The 23,621-nt window shown below is 46.1% G+C and overlaps 1 protein-coding gene across 1 annotated transcript; it reads left to right on the top strand.

Annotated features, from left to right (window-relative positions):
* Positions 1–10,281: 10,281 nt before the first annotated feature.
* On the top strand, positions 10,282–22,951 carry LOC112401755 (C-C motif chemokine 13-like). Its single transcript, XM_024748209.1, has 3 exons — positions 10,282–11,155; positions 20,121–20,235; positions 20,703–22,951. Exons 1-3 carry the CDS (start codon positions 11,080–11,082, stop codon positions 20,899–20,901), a joined length of 390 nt encoding a protein of 129 aa, XP_024603977.1. The 5' UTR covers positions 10,282–11,079; the 3' UTR covers positions 20,902–22,951.
* The last annotated feature ends 670 nt before the right edge of the window (positions 22,952–23,621 follow it).

Here is a 23,621-nt window from a genome sequence, read left to right as displayed (position 1 = left end):
CAGATGGAAGATGTGTCCAGTCCCACTCCACTGGTTCCCTTTTTTTCTTCCAGGAAGCCTCCCCAGGACCCCACTGCTTACTCTGCAGATTTTGGATCTCATTTCATCATTCCTTGACCGTGACCCTACTAAGAGAAAGGCTTCCCTTGCATCCTCCTAACTTTCTACCTCCTATAAAATAACGGATCACAACTCTATAAAAATCAAGCAGAGCAGCCAGGGGAGCAGAGAAGCTGAGAGAAACCCAGAAAAATCCACGGTTTTAGGAAGTGGGGGGCATATGCCCCCAATGAATGGCCTTTTGATTTGGCTGCTCTCCATGCCAAGGTTCAAGACAGACAGGGCCATCCCAGCACTGGGGTTCTGGTGCCCCACTGCAGCTTGCTGGGACTCCAGGACTTCAGTCGCCTGTCCAGCACCAGCCATAGACATTCCCTTCCTCACGTGCCCACCAAACCCTTCCTCCTACACAGTGAAATCTCGTGGGAGGGAGATCTATTGAAATAGCCTTTGGGATTTCTCCCTGCCTCTCACCATTCCCATCCATCTATCCTCAGCCCCAGAGATCTTATGTGAACTGAGACCTCAGAGGAATGCTGGTGACAACAGACTTAATAGTCAGGTGACACTTTTCAGTGAAGAAGAAACATAAGCAGGACCTGCCTTAAAGGATGGGGCGAGATTAGAGCAGAGGATTCTACAGAATTAGTTCAGGATGGGCAGATGAGTAGGCAAGAAGCAGAAATTTCATCTGGCTGGAATTTCATCCAGGAATAGGAGGAAAGTTCAGAAATTTTAGAATGCGAGCTTGGAGTCTTGTTTTAGAGGGTCTTGAATGTCAAGGTGGACAGCTGGGGTTCAATTCTGAAAGTGATAGGGAGATACTGAGGATATTTGACCAGCAGGGAAGCCAAAGTGCCATAATCAGAAGTGTGCTCTCAGAGGAGAAAGCTGTGGGCAGGATGGGGTATGGAAGGGAGGACCTGAGAGCTGGTCTCTGCGATGATCCAGGCAAGAAGTAATGGCAAGGGTTGGGGAGAGGAGGCAGCTTGTAGGGGATTTACTGAAGATATTCAGTCATGAGGACAGAGAGGAGGGCCAGTGATGCAGGTTCTAGAACCAGCTCCCCAAACACCACAAGCTGGTATTTACAGGCATGTACACCCTATGCCCGAAATTTTCTTCCCTTTATCACTATCCCCTTAAGCCCAACTCTAGAGGTTTAGGAACAAGCATTTAAAGAGACAGGGTCTCCTCTTCCTGGATGGTCCCCTAAGATCCCCCTGCAGTATATGAGCTTGGCTTGCTGTTCTTTCAAAAAGGGGACCCACTTGTACGGAAACCAGCCTCCCCACCAAAGTTAAAGACCAACTATCGGGACTCACACTTGCCAGTTTCAGGGAGAGATGGCTGCTGTACATAACAGTGTACTTGGGAGCGTGGGGTGCTGGAAGAGTCCAGTCCTGGGAGGCAGGAGATGTCAGTGCTGATTGCAGACGTGGCACTGACTCCCTGTGCACTCAGGCATATCAACTTCTCTTTCTGGGCCTCAGTTTCCCTCTCCATTCAATGGGGATAATACTGTATCACAGGCAGGAAGAGAGAGAGTCTGGTAAGTGACCTCACCATTTCCCTCAGTTCAAGGAGCCATGTCTTGGGAGAAGCTGGAAGGCACCGAGCTTCAAATCCACACTTGGGGCCAGCCAGGGGCCTGGGTTACTATAAACCCACTCCTGGCTCAGCCATTGCCTGCCTAGGTACAGAGTTTTCATCAAAGCCCCCAAGGAGGCCCCCAAAGTCCTGGGAGAAATTAACATCTTCATTCATCCTCGGACTGGGTCCAGTAGTCCCGTGTGCCTCTTCAGACACCAAGATCCTATCTCCAAACGCCCATCAAGAGTGACCCCTAAACCTCCAATGGAGTGGAGGGGCACAGAGTGAGTCAGAGTACAGATGACTAAGATGCCGCCATATGATCCACACTCAGAAGCCCCTCTGGCACTAGGCAAGTCTTGGGCAGAAGGTGGGGAATGGTAAGAGGCATGAGGTGGGCTTTTGCTGTTTTTGGACCACCCTCTGCTGCTATATCCTTGGGGTCCATAGGTAGAGATGCACTGCCACCAAATGCCACAAGTGCACAACCTCAAATAGAATCTGCTTGCACTCCCTCCTTAAAGATATCGCTCTTCATTTTGAAGTGGTCCTCAGCCCATTTGTCCTCTCACTCCTGTCCATGAACCTGTAAACTCAAAGCACTGGAGACTCTGGGACCTCTGATAGAGAAAAGTTCCCACCAGGGACCAGGGACAAAACACGGATGCATGATGTGTAATTGAGCACCACCCTGTCAGATTCTTCTGCACTAAATGGTCAGCCTCTTTCCATTGTTTCCATGATTCTGTGATCTCTGAATAAACCTGGGGCAAAGCTGTAAAATGTAGCCCGGGCTTGGGATTCCCAGGCTATTCTTCCACCTGACCCTGATGTTCCTTGAGAGTCACTTAAGGAGATGGAGACCAGCTTCCACGGCAGCAGCCTCATTTCTTTCCCAGTGCTAACTTAACCCTGCCCTCTACCAGCTTATTGTCTAGACCACAGGCTTGCCATCCACTGGCTCCTAAATGACAAGCACGTTGAGAAGCCCCCGGGAGAGGAGAGAGAGAGAGAAGGTAGAAGGATCCCCTCCCTGGGGAGGGCAGTCTGGCAGCTGGCCAGAACAGCTACAGAACTTGAGCAGTCTCGAGTTTCGTTTCAGCTTTCACACTAAGATTTCCCAAATCCAGATGAAAACCACAACGAAAGGAGGGAAATTGAGAAATCAAAGGGATTTGCTGACAGCAGTCTTTGAACTCCCCGCAGAACCTGAGCGAGGTGCCTCTCTGTGTCTGTCCTACCTGGGATCTGTCTCCCATTCCTTCTGGGGGCCCAGAGCCTTCTGTACCTCTGGTTTGTGTGAGGGTCTAAGGACCCCATGCTCCACTGTTTCCAGGAGACTCTATTTCCTCATCTATAGCACAGGTCTCCCAGAAGGTCCTACTACATCTTTACCAAGAAACATGAAGACAGCTAAAGGAACACTTCCAGTAGTCCACACCCCAGGTACCTCCCTAGCAGCCTCTGGTCACTGCATCCCCCTCATTATGAATATCCATAACTGCTAACTTAATAAATACTTACTATATGCTAATAACACACTGTTCAATGCTCTCCTGTGTCAACTCTTTTCATTCACTCATTTTACTGATAGGGAAACTGAGGTACAGAGAGCCGAAATAAGCATCCAAGCATCCAAATCCTGGAGTTGATTAGCTTAACCACTCTCCTTCCTCCTAGATGGAGCTAAGCAGGAAAGAACACTTCCCAGGCGATTCCTAATGTCCTAAATGTCCAGTCTCAGACTGGACCCGGTTCCAGATGATCTTGGGAGAATAAAATGGAGGGGAGCATAGGTATCTCTTGGCCCAGAAATGGCCATGTCACAAAACTGGGGTCCTCCCTAACACTGTGCCCATGGAGGACATCAGTAAAGAGCCTCATCACTATTTCTCATAGCCCAGTATAAGACCTCGCTATCCTTCCAACCATCCTCTTGGGTTGACACTTGCACTGAAACTCACGTGTCATCCCTGATCTTGTGCATCCCCACATTTCATAGATGAAGCAGGTGGGCCTAATGGAATCTGGGTGGGTCACAGAGCTACTTGGCAGGCAAGCCAGGATTATGCCTGCTGGACCTTAATCCCTTGCATTTCGATGAACCCACTTGTCCTCATAATAGACTTTTAGTCTTATTTCTAGTTCTTGCTTCCAGATGCACCTCTGTATCATGTCACCTCACTGGAGAATAAAAATGTCCTGGGCTTATTTAGTGACCTTGCATGTGCACTGCAGCTAAGTACAAACTTGGTCCCTAAACCATGCTGGACCATGTGTATCAGACATGATGCAATTGGTGGGGAGAGTCCCCGAGTTTAAAAAAGCTGCCGTCCTGGAAGGGCTTAAGTTCCTTCTTCTTCTAAGAGGAAATCCTGAGGTCAGAACTATGGTTCATGTTCTGTAACTTCTGTATTGTTAAGAGGTGATACAGTGTTTTCAAAAAATGAAATATACAAGAGGTAGATGTTTTAAAGTCTCTTATAAATAAAGAAGAAAAATAAGTGAATTCTTAAGCTAAGGAGACTATCAATTCACAAGATAAAAAACCTAAACCAATAGTGTATTGTTTAGCCTCCACGTGTTTGTATTTTTTACACTTTTTTCCTGTAATTGATATCTAGTCTCATAGCGTCGTGGTCAGAAAAGATACTTGATATGATTTCAATTTTCTTAAATTTACCAAGGCTTGATTTGTGACCCAAGATATGATCGATCCTGGAGAATGTTCCATGAGCATTTGAGAAGAAAGTGTACTCTGTTGTTTTTACATGGAATGTCCTATAAATATCAATTAAGTCCATGTTGTTTAATGTATCATTTAAAGCTTGTGCTTCCTTATTTATTTGCATTTTGGATGACCTGTCCATTGGTGAAAGTGGGGTGTTAAAGTCCCCTACTATGATTGTGTTACTGTCGATTTCCCCTTTTATGGCTGTTAGCATTTGCCTTATGTATTGAGGCGCTCCTATGTTGGGTGCATCAATATTTACAATTGTTATATCTTGATCCCTTGATCACTATACAGTGTCCTTCTTTGTCTCTTGTAATAGTCTTTATTTTAAAATCTATTTTGTGTGATATGAGAATTGGTACTCCAGCTTTCTTTTGATTTCCATTTGCATGGAATATCTTTCTCCATCCCTCACTTTCCCTCTGTGTGCCCCTAGGTCTGAAGTGGGTCTCTTGTAGACAGCATATATACGGGTCTTGTTTCTGTATCCATTCAGCCAGTCTATGTCTTTTGGTGGGAGCACTTAATCCATTTACATTTAAAGTAGTTATCAATATGTATGTTCCTATTACCATTTTCTTAATTGTTTTGGGTTTGTTATTGTAGGTCTTTTCCTTCTCTTGTGTTTCTTTCCTAGAGAAGTTCCTTCAGCATTTGTTGTAAAGCTGGTTTGGTGGTGCTGAACTCTCTCAGTTTTTGCTTGTCTGTAAAGCTTTTAATTTCTCTGTCGAGTCTGAATGAGATCCTTGCTGGGTAGAGTAATTTTGGTTGTAGTTTTCCCCTTTCATCACTTTAAGTATGTCCTGCCACTTCCTTCTGGATTGCAGAGTTTCTGCTGAAAGGTCAGCTGCTAACCTTATGGGGATTCCCTTGTGTGTTATTTGTTGTTTTTCCCTTGCTGCTTTTAATATTTTTCTTTCTATTTAATTCTTGATACCTTGATTAATATGTAGATCAGCTGTTAACCTTATGGGGATTCCCTTGTGTGTTATTTGTTGTTTTTCCCTTGCTGCTTTTAATATTTTTCTTTCTATTTAATTCTTGATACCTTGATTAATATGTGTCTTGGCGTGTTTCTCCTTGGATTTATCCTGTATGGGACTCTCTGAGCTTCCAGGACTTGATTAATTATTTCCTTTCTTATACTAGGGAAGTTTTCAACTGTAATCTCTTCAAATATTTTCTCAGTCCCTTTCTTTTTCTTTTCCTCTTCTGGGACCCCTATCATTTGAATGTTGGTGCATTTAATGTTGTCCCAGAGGTCTCTGAGACGGTCCTCAATTCTTTTCATTCTTTTTTCTTTATTCTGCTCTGCGGTAGTTATTTCCACTATTTTATCTTCCAGGTCACTTATCCATTCTTCTGCCTCAGTTATTCTGCTTTTGATTCCTTCTAGAGAACTTTTAATTTCATTTATTGTGTTGTTCATCATTGTTTGTTTGCTCTTTAGCTCTTCTAGTTCCTTGTTAAATGCTTCTTGTATTTTCTCCATTCTATTTCCAAGACTTTGGATCATCTTTACTATCATTCCTCTGAATTCTTTTTCAGGTAGACTGCCTATTTCCTCTTCATTTGTTTGGTCTGGTGGGTTTTTATCTTGCTCCTTCATCTGCTGTGTGCTTCTCTGTCTTCTCATTTTGCTTAACTTACTGTTTTTGGGGTCTCCTTTTCACAGGCTTCAGGTTCATAGTTCCCGTTGTCTTTGGTGTCTGCCGCCAGTGGCTAAGGTTGGTTCAGTGGGTTGTGTAGGCTTGCTGGTGGAGGGGACTAGTGCCTGTGTTCTGGTGGATAAGGCTGGATCTTGTCCTTCTGGTGGGCAGGACCACGTCTGGTGGTGTGTTTTGGGGTGCCTGTGACCTTATTATGATTTGAGGCAGCCTCTCTGCTAATACGTAGGGTTGTGTTCTTTTGCTAGTTGTTTGGTATGGGGTGTCCAGCACTGTACCTTGCTGGTCGTTGAGTGGAGCTGGGTCTTAGCGATGAGATGGAGATCTCTGGGAGAGCTTTTGCCGTTTGATATTACATGGAGCCAGGAGGTCTCTGGTGGATGAGTGTCCTGAAATTGGCTCTCCCACCTCAGAGGCACCTGGCTGAAGCACCAAGATCCTGTCAGCCACATGGCCCAAGGAGAAAGGAGAAAGAAAGAAAGAAAGAAAGAAAGAAAGAAAGAAAGAAAGCAAAAGAAAGAAAGGAAGGAAGGAAGAAAGAAAGAAAGAAAATAAAGTTATTAAAATAAAATAAATTTAAATTACTACAAATTTAAAAAATTAAAAAGTGAAAAAAAGAAAAAAAATAACGGACAGATAGGACCCTAGGACAAATGATAAAAGCAAAGCTATACAGACAAAATCACACAAGGAAGCATACACATACACACTCACAAAAAGAGAAAAAGGAAAGAAAATATATATATTTAAAAAAAAACAAAAAGAAGAGAGTAACCAAATCAATAAACAAATCTACCAATGATAATAAAGTCTAAATACTAAACTAAGATAAACATAAAACCAGAAACAAATTAGACACAGAAAGCAAACTCCAAGTCTACAGTTGCTCCCAAATTCCACCTCCTCAATTTTGGGGTGATTCCTTGTCTATTCAGGTATTCCACAGATGCAGGGCACATCAAGTTGATTGTGGAGATTTAATCTGCTGCTCTTGAGGCTGCTGGGAGAGATTTCCCTTTCTATTCTTTGTTCGCACAGCTCCCAGGGTTCAGCTTTGGATTTGGACCTGCCTCTGCGTGTAGGTCGCCTGGGGGCATCTGTTCCCACCTCAGACAGGACGGAGTTAAAGTAGCAGCTGACTCGGGGGCTCTGGCTCACTCAAGCTGCGGGGAAGGAGGTGTGCAGGTGCGGGGCGAGCCTGCAGCGGCAGAGGCCGGTGGGACGTTGCACCAGCCTGAGGCGCGCTGTGCGTTCTCCCGGGGAAGTTGTCCCTGCATCACGGGACCCGGGCAGTGGCGGGCTGCACAGGCTCCCGGGAGGGGAGGTGTGGAGAGTGACCTGTGCTTGCACACGGGCTTCTTGGTGGCGGCAGCAGCAGCCTTAGGGTCCCATGCCCGTCTCTGGGGTCCGCGCTGATAGCCGCGGCTTTCATTTATTGTGTTGTTCATCATTGTTTGTTTGCTCTTTAGTTCTTCTAGTTCCTTGTTAAATGCTTCTTGTATTTTCTCCATTCTATTTCCAAGACTTTGGATCATCTTTACTATCATTCCTCTGAATTCTTTTTCAGGTAGACTGCCTATTTCCTCTTCATTTGTTTGGTCTGGTGGGTTTTTATCTTGCTCCTTCATCTGCTGTGTGCTTCTCTGTCTTCTCATTTTGCTTAACTTACTGTTTTTGGGGTCTCCTTTTCACAGGCTTCAGGTTCATAGTTCCCGTTGTCTTTGGTGTCTGCCGCCAGTGGCTAAGGTTGGTTCAGTGGGTTGTGTAGGCTTGCTGGTGGAGGGGACTAGTGCCTGTGTTCTGGTGGATAAGGCTGGATCTTGTCCTTCTGGTGGGCAGGACCACGTCTGGTGGTGTGTTTTGGGGTGCCTGTGACCTTATTATGATTTGAGGCAGCCTCTCTGCTAATACGTAGGGTTGTGTTCTTTTGCTAGTTGTTTGGTATGGGGTGTCCAGCACTGTACCTTGCTGGTCGTTGAGTGGAGCTGGGTCTTAGCGATGAGATGGAGATCTCTGGGAGAGCTTTTGCCGTTTGATATTACATGGAGCCAGGAGGTCTCTGGTGGATGAGTGTCCTGAAATTGGCTCTCCCACCTCAGAGGCACCCGGCTGAAGCACCAAGATCCTGTCAGCCACATGGCCCAAGGAGAAAGGGGAAAGAAAGAAAGAAAGAAAGAAAGAAAGAAAGAAAGAAAGAAAGAAAGAAAGAAAGCAAAAGAAAGAAAGGAAGGAAGGAAGAAAGAAAGAAAGAAAATAAAGTTATTAAAATAAAATAAATTTAAATTACTACAAATTTAAAAAATTAAAAAGTGAAAAAAAGAAAAAAAATAACGGACAGATAGGACCCTAGGACAAATGATAAAAGCAAAGCTATACAGACAAAATCACACAAGGAAGCATACACATACACACTCACAAAAAGAGAAAAAGGAAAGAAAATATATATATTTAAAAAAAAACAAAAAGAAGAGAGTAACCAAATCAATAAACAAATCTACCAATGATAATAAAGTCTAAATACTAAACTAAGATAAACATAAAACCAGAAACAAATTAGACACAGAAAGCAAACTCCAAGTCTACAGTTGCTCCCAAATTCCACCTCCTCAATTTTGGGGTGATTCCTTGTCTATTCAGGTATTCCACAGATGCAGGGCACATCAAGTTGATTGTGGAGATTTAATCTGCTGCTCTTGAGGCTGCTGGGAGAGATTTCCCTTTCTATTCTTTGTTCGCACAGCTCCCAGGGTTCAGCTTTGGATTTGGACCTGCCTCTGCGTGTAGGTCGCCTGGGGGCATCTGTTCCCACCTCAGACAGGACGGAGTTAAAGTAGCAGCTGACTCGGGGGCTCTGGCTCACTCAAGCTGCGGGGAAGGAGGTGTGCAGGTGCGGGGCGAGCCTGCGGCGGCAGAGGCCGGTGGGACGTTGCACCAGCCTGAGGCGCGCTGTGCGTTCTCCCGGGGAAGTTGTCCCTGCATCACGGGACCCGGGCAGTGGCGGGCTGCACAGGCTCCCGGGAGGGGAGGTGTGGAGAGTGACCTGTGCTTGCACACGGGCTTCTTGGTGGCGGCAGCAGCAGCCTTAGGGTCCCATGCCCGTCTCTGGGGTCCGCGCTGATAGCCGCGGCTCACGCCCATCTCTGCAGCTCATTTAGGTGGTGCTGTGAATCCCCTCTCCTCGCGCACCCCAAGACAATGATCTCTTGTGTCTTAGGCCAGACTTTTTCCCAGACTCCCTCCCGGCTAGCCGTGGTGCACTAACCCCCTGCAGGCTGTGTTCATGGCGCCAACCCCAGTCCTCTCCCGGCACTCCGACCGACCGAAGCCCGAGCCTCAGCTCGCAGCCCCGCCCGCCCCGGCGGGTGAGCAGACAAGCCTCTCGGCCTGGTGAGTGCCGGTAGGCACCGACCCTCTGTGCGGGAATCTCTCTGCTTTGCCCTCCGCATCCCCGTTGCTGTGCTCTCCTCCGCGGCTCCGAAGCTTTCCCCCTGTGCCACCCGCAGTCTCTGCCCATGAAAGGGCTTCCAAGTGTGTGGAGACCTTTCCTCCTTCACAGCTCCCTCCCACTCGTGCAGGTCCCGTCCCTATTCTTTTGTCTCTGTTTTTTCTTTTGCCCTACCCAGGTACGTGGGGGGTTTCTTGCCTTTTGGGAGGTCTGAGGTCTTCTGCCAGCGTTCAGTAGGTGTTCTGTAGGAGTTGTTCCACGTGTAGATGTATTTCTGGTGTATCTCTATCCACACATTTTGATTGATTAATCCCTTAGCTATGGAATTGAATGGAGACATTAATGATAATATTACATCAGTTTTCTCATAATTATTGTTTATGATTGTGAAAAAATGGAAATTATATAATTCCCAACTGAAATTCTTCAATTAATTATGGTGCCTTTATATATGGACTCCTGTGGAGTCTTTAACATTCAAGATTATTGGAGAATATTGAATGATTTGTGGAAAATCTGGAAATATTCATTGAAAAGGTGATATGCAAACTTGGGTTTGATGATGAGATTTTAGCTATAATACCAAAAGCAACATCTATGAAAGGAAAAAAATTGATAAATTGGACTTTATTAAAATTTAAAACTTCTGCTCTATGAAAGCCATTGTTAAGAATATAAGCTACAGCCTGTGGAGAAAATATTTGCAATGCACATATCTGGTAAAGGACTTGAATACAAAATATACAAAGAACTTCTTAAAGTCAACTGTAAGAAAAAAAAATTTTTTTTAATGGGCAAAAGATTTGACACCAAAAGCAAAAGACCCTTTTCAAACAGACCCATTCTACCTGAATCTGTATGATATATTGGGCTTCCGCATATCATTTCACTTGGAAAGAAACTTTAGTGTCTAGATAAAATATTTGGAAATCACCACCCTAAAAGATCGGTATTTGCCACCCAGTTCTTAGGCTCCACAACAGAACATTCCAAGGCATTAAGACTTGAAGATTCCTGGATTCTATCGTTCTGCTAAGGTTCTATCAAACTACCTGTATGAGGTTCTAAAGGAGCCTGACTGATTTAGGATGGCAGGGACACGAATCTGATAAAGAGACCAGGCAAAGCCTTAGGGCCCCATCCCAGACCTCCCGGGACATGGGGAGGGTCAGGCACTTGGTTCTCTTCACTCTGTTAGGAACTCAGCTTCTACTCTTCCTTTCCAACAGATCATGTTCCATTTCAAAGAAATCAGAGCCCTTCATAGGCCAATAAGGTCACTTCCTACACTTTACTGGGTATAACTACATCCCCTTCCACCACTGCCCCACCATCTAAACAAATGATGGAAACTGCACGACTTCCCTTTCTCGGTGTTTGGAAATCACCACCAGGATCTGGTACCTACTCACCACATTTAGGGGCCTATTTTATCCTTCCTTAGACATGACCCTGCCCGTGTGCTCTGCTCCCTATAAAAGGCAGGCAGATGAGCCAGAGGAGCCAGAGTTGCAGAGAAGCTGAGACCAACTCAGAAACCTCCAGCTCTCAGGCTGAAGCTCCCGTGCTCACCCTCCGGTATGAAGGTCTCTGCAGCACTTCTGTGTCTGCTGCTCACAGCAGCTGCCTTCAGCACCCAGGTGCTGGCTCAGTCAGGTAAGTCTCCTCTCTTCTTAAGCCTTAACATTTTAACTACCCCAGGTACTAACACCTGGCATGAGTCATCCCATGCTTGCTGCATAGCCTACATTAAAAAGATGGAGAGAATGAAATCCAGAGGGGAATTAAGAAGAGCTGGCATGTCACAACTGGTCAGAGGCAGAACCAGAACTAGAAGCCCAGGCCACTGGAGCCAGGCTCCACGATCTTTCTCAACACCAGCTTTGGGACATTAAATGTAGCTGCTATCTCAACAATCCTCACCTTGTTTGGAGATGTGGCACAGAAGGAAGAACCATTTCTCATTGTGGATAGGAAGGACATTTTGGGCAGTAGTAGAGAGGAAGAAACTCTTCCTGAGGATTCAAATGTTGGATTACAGTCCAGGGTAGCTCCCAGAAGGGTGGCTGTGTAAGGAGGATAAGGACCCAGAGGCATCTCAGCATGTGACTTAGGTTGGCTCTAAGCCCGTGGGGACAAATAGCTGGGAAGCAAGGTCTTAGAACTTATCTTCCCAGGGTCAGAGGTTTTGGATATGTAGACCCTGAGTCACGCTACAAGGATTAATCTTGTTACTCAAGATTTTGCCATCTGCAGTCAACAATGAGGGGCCCCATAGTTCAGCAGAGGAAACTGACTCACAGATAACATTTTATCTATGGGATCTGGACTAAAGCTCTGAACTAGGGAATGGTAGGTCTTAGTTAGAACTTGTGTATTTGCTTTGTCTTCTACCTTCTCCTTCTTCTCTTACAAATGCAGGCTGACAATACATTATAACTCTGATGCTTTGCAGAATGTTTTTCAGATTCAGTTTCTACTTTTTGGACTCAGCTGAGGATTACGGAGAACCTAGAAGGACCAGACCAGACTGTTCCAGCCCTGTGGCTCCAGTCCCTAAATCACCTGCCCTTATTTAATAGAATCTAGATTCCTATTGCTTTTCTCTCCACACTTACCTTTGCCTGGTCTCTCTCTTGATCTCTTGCAACAGTCTGCAAACGTTTCTCCATAGCCCCAGGTTTTCTCCATCTAATTAATTCTCAAACCCAGAGTAATGTCCCAGAAATGAAACTGAGTCTAACAGGAAACTAGATGTCTATAACTTAGAGGTCCACGTAAGGTTCTTTACTGGAGATAAGCCTTCAACAGGACCGGTCTTGAGAGATTGGAATATGATGGGAAATGAAAGGATTCTTCAGAACTGATACAGGAGGGAGATGAGGGGAGGGGGCCAGAGGAAGGAATCCCATCTGGCTGGGCTCTGGGAAGAAAGAGAGTCAGAGTTTTAGAAATGCAGGTTGGAGCCAGGTTGTAGGGGCTCTTGAATTTCAGATTGGGAAGTCAGCAGGTAATAAAGATGCACCGAAAGTTTTGAAACAGGAGAGAAGGAGAATATCACATTCAGAGGCGAGCATCAGGAAGAATAACCTAGTATCTGAGTACAGGATGGAGTGTTAGAGATAGAGGCCTGAGAGCAGGCTGCTGCCATGGTGCAGGGGAAATGATGGGGACATAAATGGTACAGGGTGGGAGTGGAGATGAAGTGAGGAAGAATGGGCCAGAAAGAGTGATAGGTTAAATGTTGTAGAAGGTTGAGAATAATTGACCAAGACACAGACCCTTCTCTTATAATCTTGCAAACCGATATCTACAGGGCTTGCACCCTTGAGACACAGAATGATTCATCTCTGTCACTATACCCTCAGCCCCCAATCTCAAGAATTTGCAAAATCCATTTGAAGCCATGGAATCTCCTTTCCTTAATAGCCTCTTAAGGTCAAGAAGATTCTCTTGTACTTCGTGAGCATATCTGGCTCCTTTTTCAGACAGGAGACCCACAGCACCAAGGCACAAAGACCAGACCCCTCATTAAGGGAAAGAAGATTATTGTCCTGCTGACCCAAGTCCAGGGGGGCTGTCATTGGTTGGAGAAATACCATGATTCCAGTACAAACATGGAAACATAGCAAGGCAATGTTTCTGGGCTCTGATCCCAGAACTGACCCTGACTCTCTGAGTCACTTACAGCAAGTCAGTTTCTCTCTCTGGCATTAAGATGCCCCATACAAAAGTGGCAGTTGTTCTGTGTCACAGGCAGGAAGTGAGAGGATCTGGCAGACAGCCTCATAAACTCTCTCCTGCTCTAGGAGCCATGTCTCCTGGGAACTTGGCTACATCTGTTGGCTAGGGTAGGGCCAGGAAGAAAGTGCCTAGAATTAAAACCACTGAGCCAGCCAGGAGCCCAGCCTAATAGCAAACACCTGCAAGTCAGGTATATAACCTGTCTGAAGATGAGCTTTCCATTGAAGTCCAAGGTAGCACACCTAAACCCCAGGCATCTAAATAAGGCACCTAAATATCAGCTGGGCAAAAGGAGTGCTTTCCAACCACAGTAGGCTCCATCCAGTTCTAACCCCTCTCTTCCACAGCCTCAAGGTCAAGCTGGCTCCGGAGATCTGGGCCCAGGGTTTCATGAACTTTGTATTATGAATTTGGAGAAGTATTTTCTATATTCTGAATAGGAATCTTTTGACAGACATGTGAATTGAAATATCTTCTCATAATCTGTTATTTTATTTTTCACTCCTGTTTTGCCTTTTGATGATACAGCTCCCTGATTTGATTTGATTTGATTGATTGATTGATTTCCATGGAAGGGCTTACAAAGACCAAGATGTAGGTAACTAGAGAGATACAGGATCAGGGTGCTGTACACATGTGCTGAATTGTTCTTGGGCAACAGGTTCAAATGTAATTAATTGGCCTAAGAGAAATTTCTGTCTCACTCTTCAGCGAGTAAGTAGATCAGAGCCTAGTTTTTAACCCCATTGAGTTGGAGCTTCTCTGTATATATCTCTTGGGAGAGAAATGTATTTCAATTCAGCATCGCCTACTGAGTGCCACTGTGTGCTTGGTGCAATGCTGGCACTGTTGAGGGTGCCATTACGGTGGTAAAAGAGACTCAGCACCCCCATCAGGACTTCCTCATCATGCACTAATGAGTATCACTGGGCAGAGGCCAGAGGATAGTCGGCCCAAGATAGGCCTTTGCTGATTTACCAGAAAGAGGTGGGGTTAAGAGCATCCAAGGAGGGGGATACTTAGAGCAAAGGCCTCAAATAAGGAAAAGTCCAGAGGGACTGGGGAATGGCAAAGAGACCTCAGTGGCTAGAGTTAGTTTCAGGCTTTGCATTGTGTATGTGGATAGGGAGAGGCTAGGATGGGGAACCCCCGTCTTGTTGACCTTCTTAACAGGAAATACAGCTTCCTAATTTTAAAATAGTCCATTTATCAATAAGTTCCTTTATGGTTAGTGCTTTTGTTTTCTGCTAAAGAAAACTTTTTTTAACCAGACGTCACAAAGTTATTCTTTTACATTATCTTCAAAAAGCGTTATTTTTTTGTTGTTCACATTTAGAACTACAATCCACCTTAACTTGATTTTCGGGTATGCTGAAAGTTAGCGATCAAGATTTTATTTTTCCATATAAATATCCAATTGATTCAGCATCAGTTATTCAAAAGAGTTCTTTTTCTTAACTACTCCACAGTGCAAACTTAGGTTATATCCAACATCAACATATGTATGGTTCTACTTCTGCACTCTTTAATCTGTTCCCTTGGCATATCATCCATTCTTGGAACAATGGCACCATGTCATAATGACTATTGCTTTCTAAAAACTGTTAACATCTGGGAGTGTAAGTCCTACAACTTTGTTCTTCTTTAAAAGTCGTCTTAACTATTTTTGGTTTCTTATTTCTCCTTTAAAAGGAATCAGCTTGTCAATCTCCACAAAATTCTTGCTTGGATTTTAATTGGGATTACATTGAATTAGGAGGAAAATCTGTTACCGAATCAAATTTGGGTCCACTCGCCTGTGGACAGAAGAACTTCCGTTTCTTTGGCCACTGCACCAGGGCGTGCCAAATACAAAGCTTTTTCTGCCTGCATTTTTTATTTAGTCGTGGGAAGGGGCAGCCTCAGGCATTCATCCTGGGAGTCTCCCCCAAAGAGAGGACAGCAGAAACTAAAAACTATAAACACCTGAATTAGCAATGCAACAACAGGCAAAATGCTAAGACCCCAGTGGGTAGGGAGACTGCACACCTCAGTTTGCCCAGGACAATTCTGCCTCACCCCTGTCTGGCTTGGAAAATCAATTACATGAGAATCTTCCCACAGAGGAGAACCCTTATGTCTTTTTAGGCTCCTTGGATCATTGGTAAGTATTCATTTTTTACTATATGCTGGTCCAGAGCATGACCAGAAAGATGAATCTGTTTTCTAGAGTAGAAGTAGGAGGGCTTGAGCTGGAAGGTCATCAGCCATCTATTTCAGAGCAAGTTTGGTTCCCTATGAAATCTGTGAAGCCAGACCCAATGTAAGCCAGACCTCACATAAAAAAAAAAAAAGAAAAAAAGAATGTTTATTTCAAAGAGGATAAAAAGAAACACCCAGAGAGCTGAAGGAGTGTGAATGCCTGATTACAGTCTTCTTTGGATAAAACAGAAACTTTGCTTCTGTGGTATGTGTGTTTAGGCAGATTAAATTGATGTTTGATTATAAACCCCAGGGTAGAAAGAAAATAAATATGTTCTTGAAGACTAGGAGTTCCCAATTTCAGCCATAAAAAACAATGAAATAATGCCATTTGCAGCAACATGGATGGACCTAGAGATTATACTAAGTGAAGTAAGTCAGAAAGAGAAAGACAAATAGCATATGATATCACTTATATGTAGAATCTAAAATATGATACAAATGAACTTATTTACAGAACAGAAACAGACTCAGACATAGAAAACAAACATTGTTACCAAAGGGGAAAGGGGGTGGGGGAAGGATAAATTAGGAGTTTGGGATTAGCAGATACAAACTACTATATGTAAAATAAATAAACAAGGTCCTACTGTACAGCACAAGGAATTATATTCAATATCCTGTAATAAACCATAACGGGAAAGAATATGTAAAATAACATATATATATATAACTGAATCACTTTGATATATACCAGAAACTAACACAACATTGTAAATTAACTATACTTCAATGAACATAAAAATTTTTCAAAATTGAAATTATTGGCACAGGACTGAGCACTTTGCATGCACTCATTATCTTATTGGGTTCTCAGAACATCACAATGAGGTAATAATTAGCAATCAGTTCCTCTTAGAGGCTCAGAGAGGTAAGCAATTTGCTCCAAATCATATAACCAGTAAACGACAAATACAGTACTTAAATCCATGTCTGGTTGACTCCAGACCCCAGGCTCCTAAACATGTTTTCTTACAAGATAATAGGTCCTGAAGCAGAGGGAAGGACAGACAGGAGTCCCTTCAGCTGGAAGTGTTTGAATGTCCCCCCACTCACTCAATTTGGAGAAGAGTTTGGGGTGCATGTGTAGGAGTGGATTGTAAGAGGATGATAACATACAAGACTCAGTTGGTTAAATTCACTGGCATGAATGTGCTTATCCAGAATTCAGGATTCAATGCACTAGCACAAGTACTTGGGGATGATGAATATTTAGCTAGATTGGCTGATTGGAATCTAGGCTTTAAAACAGGCCTGCAGTTGATGAAGTTGAAATGCCAGAACTCCCCTGGGACATTAGGAAGGTGTCTAAAGGCTCAGGGAAGTGGGTCTATTGAAAAGGATCTATTATGTGCAAGCTGCCTAGCCATCCCTAACTGCACTCCCGGGCAAGGCCAGAGGACACTTCCTTTACCAAGGCATGCTTTGATGGGGCCGTGAGAGGAGGCCAGCGTCCTTAAGAGCTCTCTGGTGGCTATTCACTACAGGTCAGAGATGGCCACGGGATATGCTGGAATCCCGCGGTTCTCAAATTTTAGTGCCCATTAAGAATCACCTGGAGGGCTTGATACAACACAGTCTGCCATCCTACTATTGGTGACAAGTTAAGTAATCATGATGCCAGCAGCTGCCATTATTATGCTCCTAAAATATATGAGCAACCCAATTCCAGAATCCCATTTAGAAGGTCTATTACCAGAAGCCACTTCTGGTACCTAAACCTCTGTCAGTGAGGAAGAAATAGATAACACTGAAATTGGAATGATTTGAGGAGGGTTTAATAAAAATACTATTTACCAAGATGTGGGCTGGGTGTGGAGAAACCATAGGGCTGCTTTGGTACTCTGAGGCTAGTGACAGCATGGTGACCACCCTTGGACCTGAAGGAGCAAGGACAGAGTGTGGTTCCCCAAAACTGGACGGAGAGAGTCATAGAGAGGGCCACCTGGAAAGGAAGTGAAAACCATCGGTTGAGGGCTGCATCCAGGCAGAGGTATAAGGAGGCAACAGAGAAATCAGTACTTCACCCTAACTACTCCCTCTTTCCAACACCCTGCAGGGTTCCCTCATGTCCAAACCCAACCCAAAGCCAGAAGACCTGCAATCTCATTGACGTGATCCACAAAAGAATGGCATGTGTGTCTGCAGGGACAAACTTGAAATCTTTTCTTTTGTGGTTCCTGAGAAGTTTTTATGTCAAAGACTTATAAAATGAGTCGAAGAGTAAACACTTTTGATATTCCCTGGAAGCGATTGTGTAAGATCAGAATTATTTGTTCTTGGAATGCTTGGAGGAAGAGCTGTTAAAGCTTCTGGAGACTGGAGGATGTGTTGTGGGAAGGTTTTCCATTACTGACTCAATTTCTTAAATAGTTTGAGGATTAAAAAAATTTTTTTTCTTGCAATCTGATAAGTTAGATTTTAAGAAATCCGTCCACTTCTTCTAAATTAAAGTTGCTGGCATAAGGTTCTTATTTTCTTCTTGGTGTCTGCAGGCTCTGTAGTGATGTTCCCTACTGGTGCCTTTTTTCCTTTTTTCATGGTCAGTTCAGGAGAGTTTCAGCTTCTTTGTAGGCTTGTCAAAGAACCAAATTTGAGACTCTTTAGCCCTTTGTCTATATATTCTTTTCTATTTCACAAAACATAGCTCTTTATTTCATTTCTTTTACTATCACTGGGCTTGTTTTGCTAGAGTAGAAAAACTTGCAAGGATGGAAAGTGGACAGGAGAATATTCCAAGCAGGTGCAAAAAGCAAGCAAAGTCTGGGAGCCAAGAATGAGCATGGGGATAGGAACACTCAGGCCAAGGGCCTTGCCAGGTATTCTATCATAGTCCAAGCTGTTCCCTCCTTGCCACCGTGCTCATTGGCACTCCCCCCCACCACCCCAAGCTCCTAGCTCAGACCCCTTGCAGGAGGGAGCCAGGTTCAGGAACAAAGAGCCCACTTCATTGCTCTGTTCCCCACCCCGTCCTATCAATGATCCTTCCTGAAAACAAGGGGCTTAGACAAATCAGTGGTTTTCAAACCGTATCCCTCTGGGCCTGAGTAGCAGAAGGGAGCACCTAGATGTGATGGGAGGAGCCTGGTCACCAGAAGCTGGCTTTAATTTGTCTCCAGTATGAGACTTCCACCTAAAACTTGCCTTGGAAAAAGACATCAGCTACATGAAACTCTCTTGGTGATTATATGTAAACAGACTGGTTTTTTCTCCCAGTGTCACCCCTCACTCCCCATGAGACGTTGGGCAAGTTATTTAATCTCTCTGCCCCTCGGTGTCCCCATCTGTAAATGGGCATGATAATAATAGCGCTTACCTTGTCAGGACTAAATATGTAATAGGGGAAAGTCCTTAGCATAGGAGTTCTTTTCTATGGTTTCTTTTTCATTTTGGAGAAAGCAGCTCCTCGGATCACTTACTAGGGTGAGTGCCAGCACATCTGTGTTCTGTCTTCATTTCTGTGGTCTGGGCGGCTGGAGGGAAACGGTGCCTACCCTGCTACAGGCCACAGCTTTTGCCTTGCATTTCCTGGAAAACTCTTTGGCAACCCAGCCTCCAGCTTAGTAGATTCAGGACACACAGTAAGAATTCAGAATCTTAGTAGATTCATCTTGACTTGACTGTACCCTGGCCAGACAATGATCCCTCTGGGGGCCCCCATCCTCTCTGCCTCTCTACAAAGGCAGGCAGGGCAGCCAGAGCTGCCAAGAGGCTGAGATAAACCCAGAAACCAACAGCTCTTAGGCTGAAGCTCACATCTTCCCCTTCCAACAGGAAGGTGTCCACAGCGCCTCTGTGTCTGCTGCTCACGGCAGCTGCCATCAGCACCCAGGTGCTCACTCAGCCAAGTAAATTCAATCTTTCTCCCCCCTTCCCTTCCTCTCTCTCCTTCCCTCTGTTTCTCATTTTCTAGGAAGGCCTAAGACAAAGTGACCCACTTCAGAGACTATCAGAGCACCCGGGGGGGTCCTTGGAGTTGTAACATCTAATTTTGGAGATCCCTTCCAACAGGAAGGTGTCCACAGCGCCTCTGTGTCTGCTGCTCACGGCAGCTGCCATCAGCACCCAGGTGCTCACTCAGCCAAGTAAATTCAATCTTTCTCCCCCCTTCCCTTCCTCTCTCTCCTTCCCTCTGTTTCTCATTTTCTAGGAAGGCCTAAGACAAAGTGACCCACTTCAGAGACTATCAGAGCACCCGGGGTCCTTGGAGTTGTAACATCTAATTTTGGAGCCAGAAAGCAGAAGCCCAGGTTGGGGACAGCAGGCATCCTACCTGCCCCCTCCCCCCTCCAGGACAACGCAGAGCCAGAATAAAGCCTAAACTCTACTGAAAATCCAGGGCCTTTTCTTTGACCCCAGATGATCGCCCCAAACCCTGCAGGTTGGGGGGCCATATCCAGGACCTGTCGCACTGGCCTCCCTCAGTCAGCAAAGATGTGTCCTCACCATGCAGAATCAACCTCAAAATCTTGAGCCACATGTTCCTGGTCCCACCCCCACTCGGGGCGGCTGGCAGGAGCACTGGACCTGCGTGGAGAAGACACACTTCTACCTCTTAGCTTTCCTTCCCCTGCTGCGTTCAAGCTGAGAAAAGCCTGACATATCAGATGCTTTTTCTCCGTGACTTTATTTCTAGATGCACTCCGCGACCTGTTCAACTGCTGTTTCACATTTAACCATAAGAAGATCCCCTTGCAGAGGCTGAAGAGCTATGGAATCACCAGTAGCCAGTGTCCGCAGGCAGCTGTCCTGTAGCTAGAAAAACCCTGCTCCCCTCCAGCCCCCCACCTCATCTCACCCCTTCCCTTTCTTCCATCCCCCCCATCCTAAGTTCTGCCCCACAAGACAGACATAGACTAATTTGAGATGTCCCACTCAGGGGATAAGATCCAACCAGACTATGTAATCCAAAGCCTCCTACTATTACATCAGGGACAGGCCCAGAGAGGGCCGGTAACATCCCACACCCTCCTTGCTGAATGGGTACCAGCTCACACTTGGGTGGTTGCTTTGCTGGATGACAGGTCAGCTTCTCCCAGGGCGTGGCAAGAACAGCAACTACCCCGAGAGGGCCTCTCCTTTCCACACCCCTCTGACTTCCTGTCCTAGGGCAGCCCCTCACCTGTAGCAGGTGGGCCTGGTCATCCCTAACGAGTCATCCCTTGGATAAAACCCTCCAACATTTCACCTAACCCTGCCAGCCCACTTTCATCCACAGCTTCAGAACCAAACTGGCCAAGGACATCGGTGCCGACCCAAAGGAGAAATGGGTCTGGAATTACATGAAACACCTGGGTCAGAAACCTCACACCCTGAAGACTTGGACTCTTTCGGCCACACTAAGACCAAGCCAGAGGCTGAGAAATGATTCTTCTCCCCCAGGCTTCCTGTCTCTATCCTGGACTAAATTGACCTGAATTTTCAAATAGGGTGCTTTCTGTTTCCTGATGCAAAATGTACTATGTCTTAAGTAATATTTCGTATTATTTGAATTGTGGCTGGTTGGGGAGTTATTTTGAATATTGGTGATCTCTTTTTTTAAAGCAAGGCCTTGAGCCACTTGGTTCCTGTCATGAGCCCCAGTTCCTTCTCCTGTAAGCTGTGGGAAGTGCATCTTTCTCCTGCCTAACTCCCCAGGGGAGATGAGCATGCCTATGAGAGCCATGGCGATGAAGGGCTACTGCAATCTAGGGAGGACGGCGCCTGGTGAATGTGAGGTGTTGCTAAATGTGTTATTATGGAAACATGAATGCAATTGTAGGACGGCTGACTTTTTGCAGAAAATACATTTTGTTTAAAATCTCTAATACAGTAATGGTGTTTTCTTCAGGGATAACTCCCAACAAGTAGGGGGTGCTCTCAGGTGCAGGTGGATGGCAGAGGGTGCTAGAGGAATGCGGATGTAGCCAGGGCCTGGCTGTGTGGCTAACCTGGGCCCATCTGAGTGTCAGGGAGGGCCTGGCTCATCAGCCCAGGATATTCTAGAACGATGGCTCCAGTCCCCAGCATTAGCTTCCAGTGGGTCTCCCTGCCCTCGTCCTCCACCCTGGAGTAATACAGCCAGTAAGTGCACTTGACACACCCACTGGCGGGGGCGGGGGAGGGGGAGGAATCAGGTGGCCCTGTCCTGATTAGCATCAGACTTGACAGCAAAGATGGGACTTGGACAGATGGTGTAGCACCGTCACAGCAAAGACTCTCCCGGAGAAGATGCGGGATGGAAAAGAGGGGAGAGGGCCTGCAGGGAATATCCCCAAATAGTCAGAGTAAGGGATCCAGAATGGAAAAGCCAGAGACTTTTGGAAAGGAAGGTTGAGGCACAGTTATAGAGGAATCGGAATATCAAGGTGGGAGTTTGGAGTCAGCTCTGAAATCTTTGGAGCGATAGGGAGGGCAGGGTGTGGGGTGCCAGGAAGAGTAGCCTGGGATCGGGCCGAGGGCAGGATGGGGTTGGCAGTGGGGCACGGAGAGCAGCCTACTGCAGTGGTCCAGGTGAGGGGTAGCCAGAGAAGCAGGGCAGTCATGGGGGCGGAGGGAAGAGATGGCCTAAGAAGAATGAGCCAGATGCGCTGCGTGTTGAATGCCGGGGAAAGAGGGAAAAGCCCTGAGACACAGGACAGGAGACCGTCTCCCCTAAAGCCACCAAACCCAGAGACCCAGAATTCACTGCCCTCCTTTGCTGGTCTCCCTAGAGTCTCATGTTACACAACTTGGAGCTTGTGATTGTCCCTCTTAAAGGGACAGGACCTCCTCTTCCTCTCTATCCCCTGAGGGGCCCCCTGTTCTTCCCGAGACTGCCTCCCTCCCCTGGATGACTTGTGTTGGCATCTTCATCAGACGTGGACCCACCGATGCCTGGACCCTCCCCAGGGCCCTTCCCAGGAGAAGGCCCTGCTAACCAACTCTGCAGGCTGCTTCCGGTTGAGACAGGGTCCGGGTATCCTGCTGTACCACACAGTCACGTGGCATCTGGGGACTCGGGGAAGAGTTCTACCCTGGGAGGCATTGTAAGCAGCTTTGGGCAGGAAAGCGCTCTCTGCAGGAGGTCCCTTTTGTCTTGTTGCTAAACTTAAACCAGGCACCCCCATGTTCTACTTGTCTCTGGCCCTAGCACACTTTTCAAACCTTTTGATCACACAATACTTTGCCTAACTTGTTGGTTCTTTACATAGATCAAAGAAGCAGAAATGAAGAGTAAGTAATTAACGGAGTGCCAGATCTCTTCCCCAGCTTCCTGTTCAGTAATCTCTCGAAAAAACTGCTAGCAAGAGAGCATCTAAAAAAAGATCACAAGGAGTCCACAAGCCTGCACACAGTGGGGGATGGTGACGACTCTGACCCCCTATTTCAGTGATTAACTGAGATTACTTCCCTGTTTCCCCTTAAAAACGTTCATGGCTGGACTTCCCTGGTGGTGCAGTGGTTAAGAATCTGCCTGCCACTGCAGGGGACACGAGTTCGAGCCCTGGTCCGGGAAGATCCCACGTGCTGCAGAGCAACGAAGCCTGTGCGCCACAACTACTGAGCCTGCATGCTACAACTACTGAAGCCCGTGCACCCTGCAGCCCGTGCTTCGTGCTGCGGAGCAACGAAGCCTGTGCGCCACAACTACTGAGCCTGCATGCTACAACTACTGAAGCCCATGCACCCTGCAGCCCGTGCTCCGCAACGAAGAGCAGCCGCCGCTCACTGCAACTCGAGAAAGCCCGCGTGCAGCAACAAAGACCCAACGCAGCCAAAAAGAAATTAATTAAAAAAAAAACTTTCATGGCCGAGGAGAATCTTCGGAGGTGGCTTTGGGGGGACACTGAGTCCACCATCTCCCCAGATTGCCAGCATTCTGATTAACGGCAACTTTCCTTTCTAGCAACACTTGTTGAGTTTGGTTTTGTAAGCAGCCGAGCAGCGGGAACCCTGGGCTCTAGCGCCAGATCTAATCCTGACTTTCTGCGTGTCCTCAGGCCTGTGGGTGTCCCTCTCCAGCCCTCAGTCACCTCATCTATATAATGGGGCTAGCATCGTCTTACAGGCAGACGATGCCCAAGATCCCTTCCAGCTAGGGCAGCTTTTGGATATCATCAGCCTCTGAACCCTCTGGGCAGTGCAGAGTGGGCGGGGGTGATGGGGAACATCCTGC

This window comes from Neophocaena asiaeorientalis, unplaced genomic scaffold (genome assembly GCF_003031525.2).
Source record: "Neophocaena asiaeorientalis asiaeorientalis breed wild unplaced genomic scaffold, Neophocaena_asiaeorientalis_V1.1 scaffold647, whole genome shotgun sequence".
Classification (NCBI taxonomy): Eukaryota; Metazoa; Chordata; class Mammalia; order Artiodactyla; family Phocoenidae; genus Neophocaena; species Neophocaena asiaeorientalis.
The sequence above is the reverse complement of the archived record's forward strand: the minus strand, read 5'-3'. Positions and strand labels throughout refer to the sequence as shown.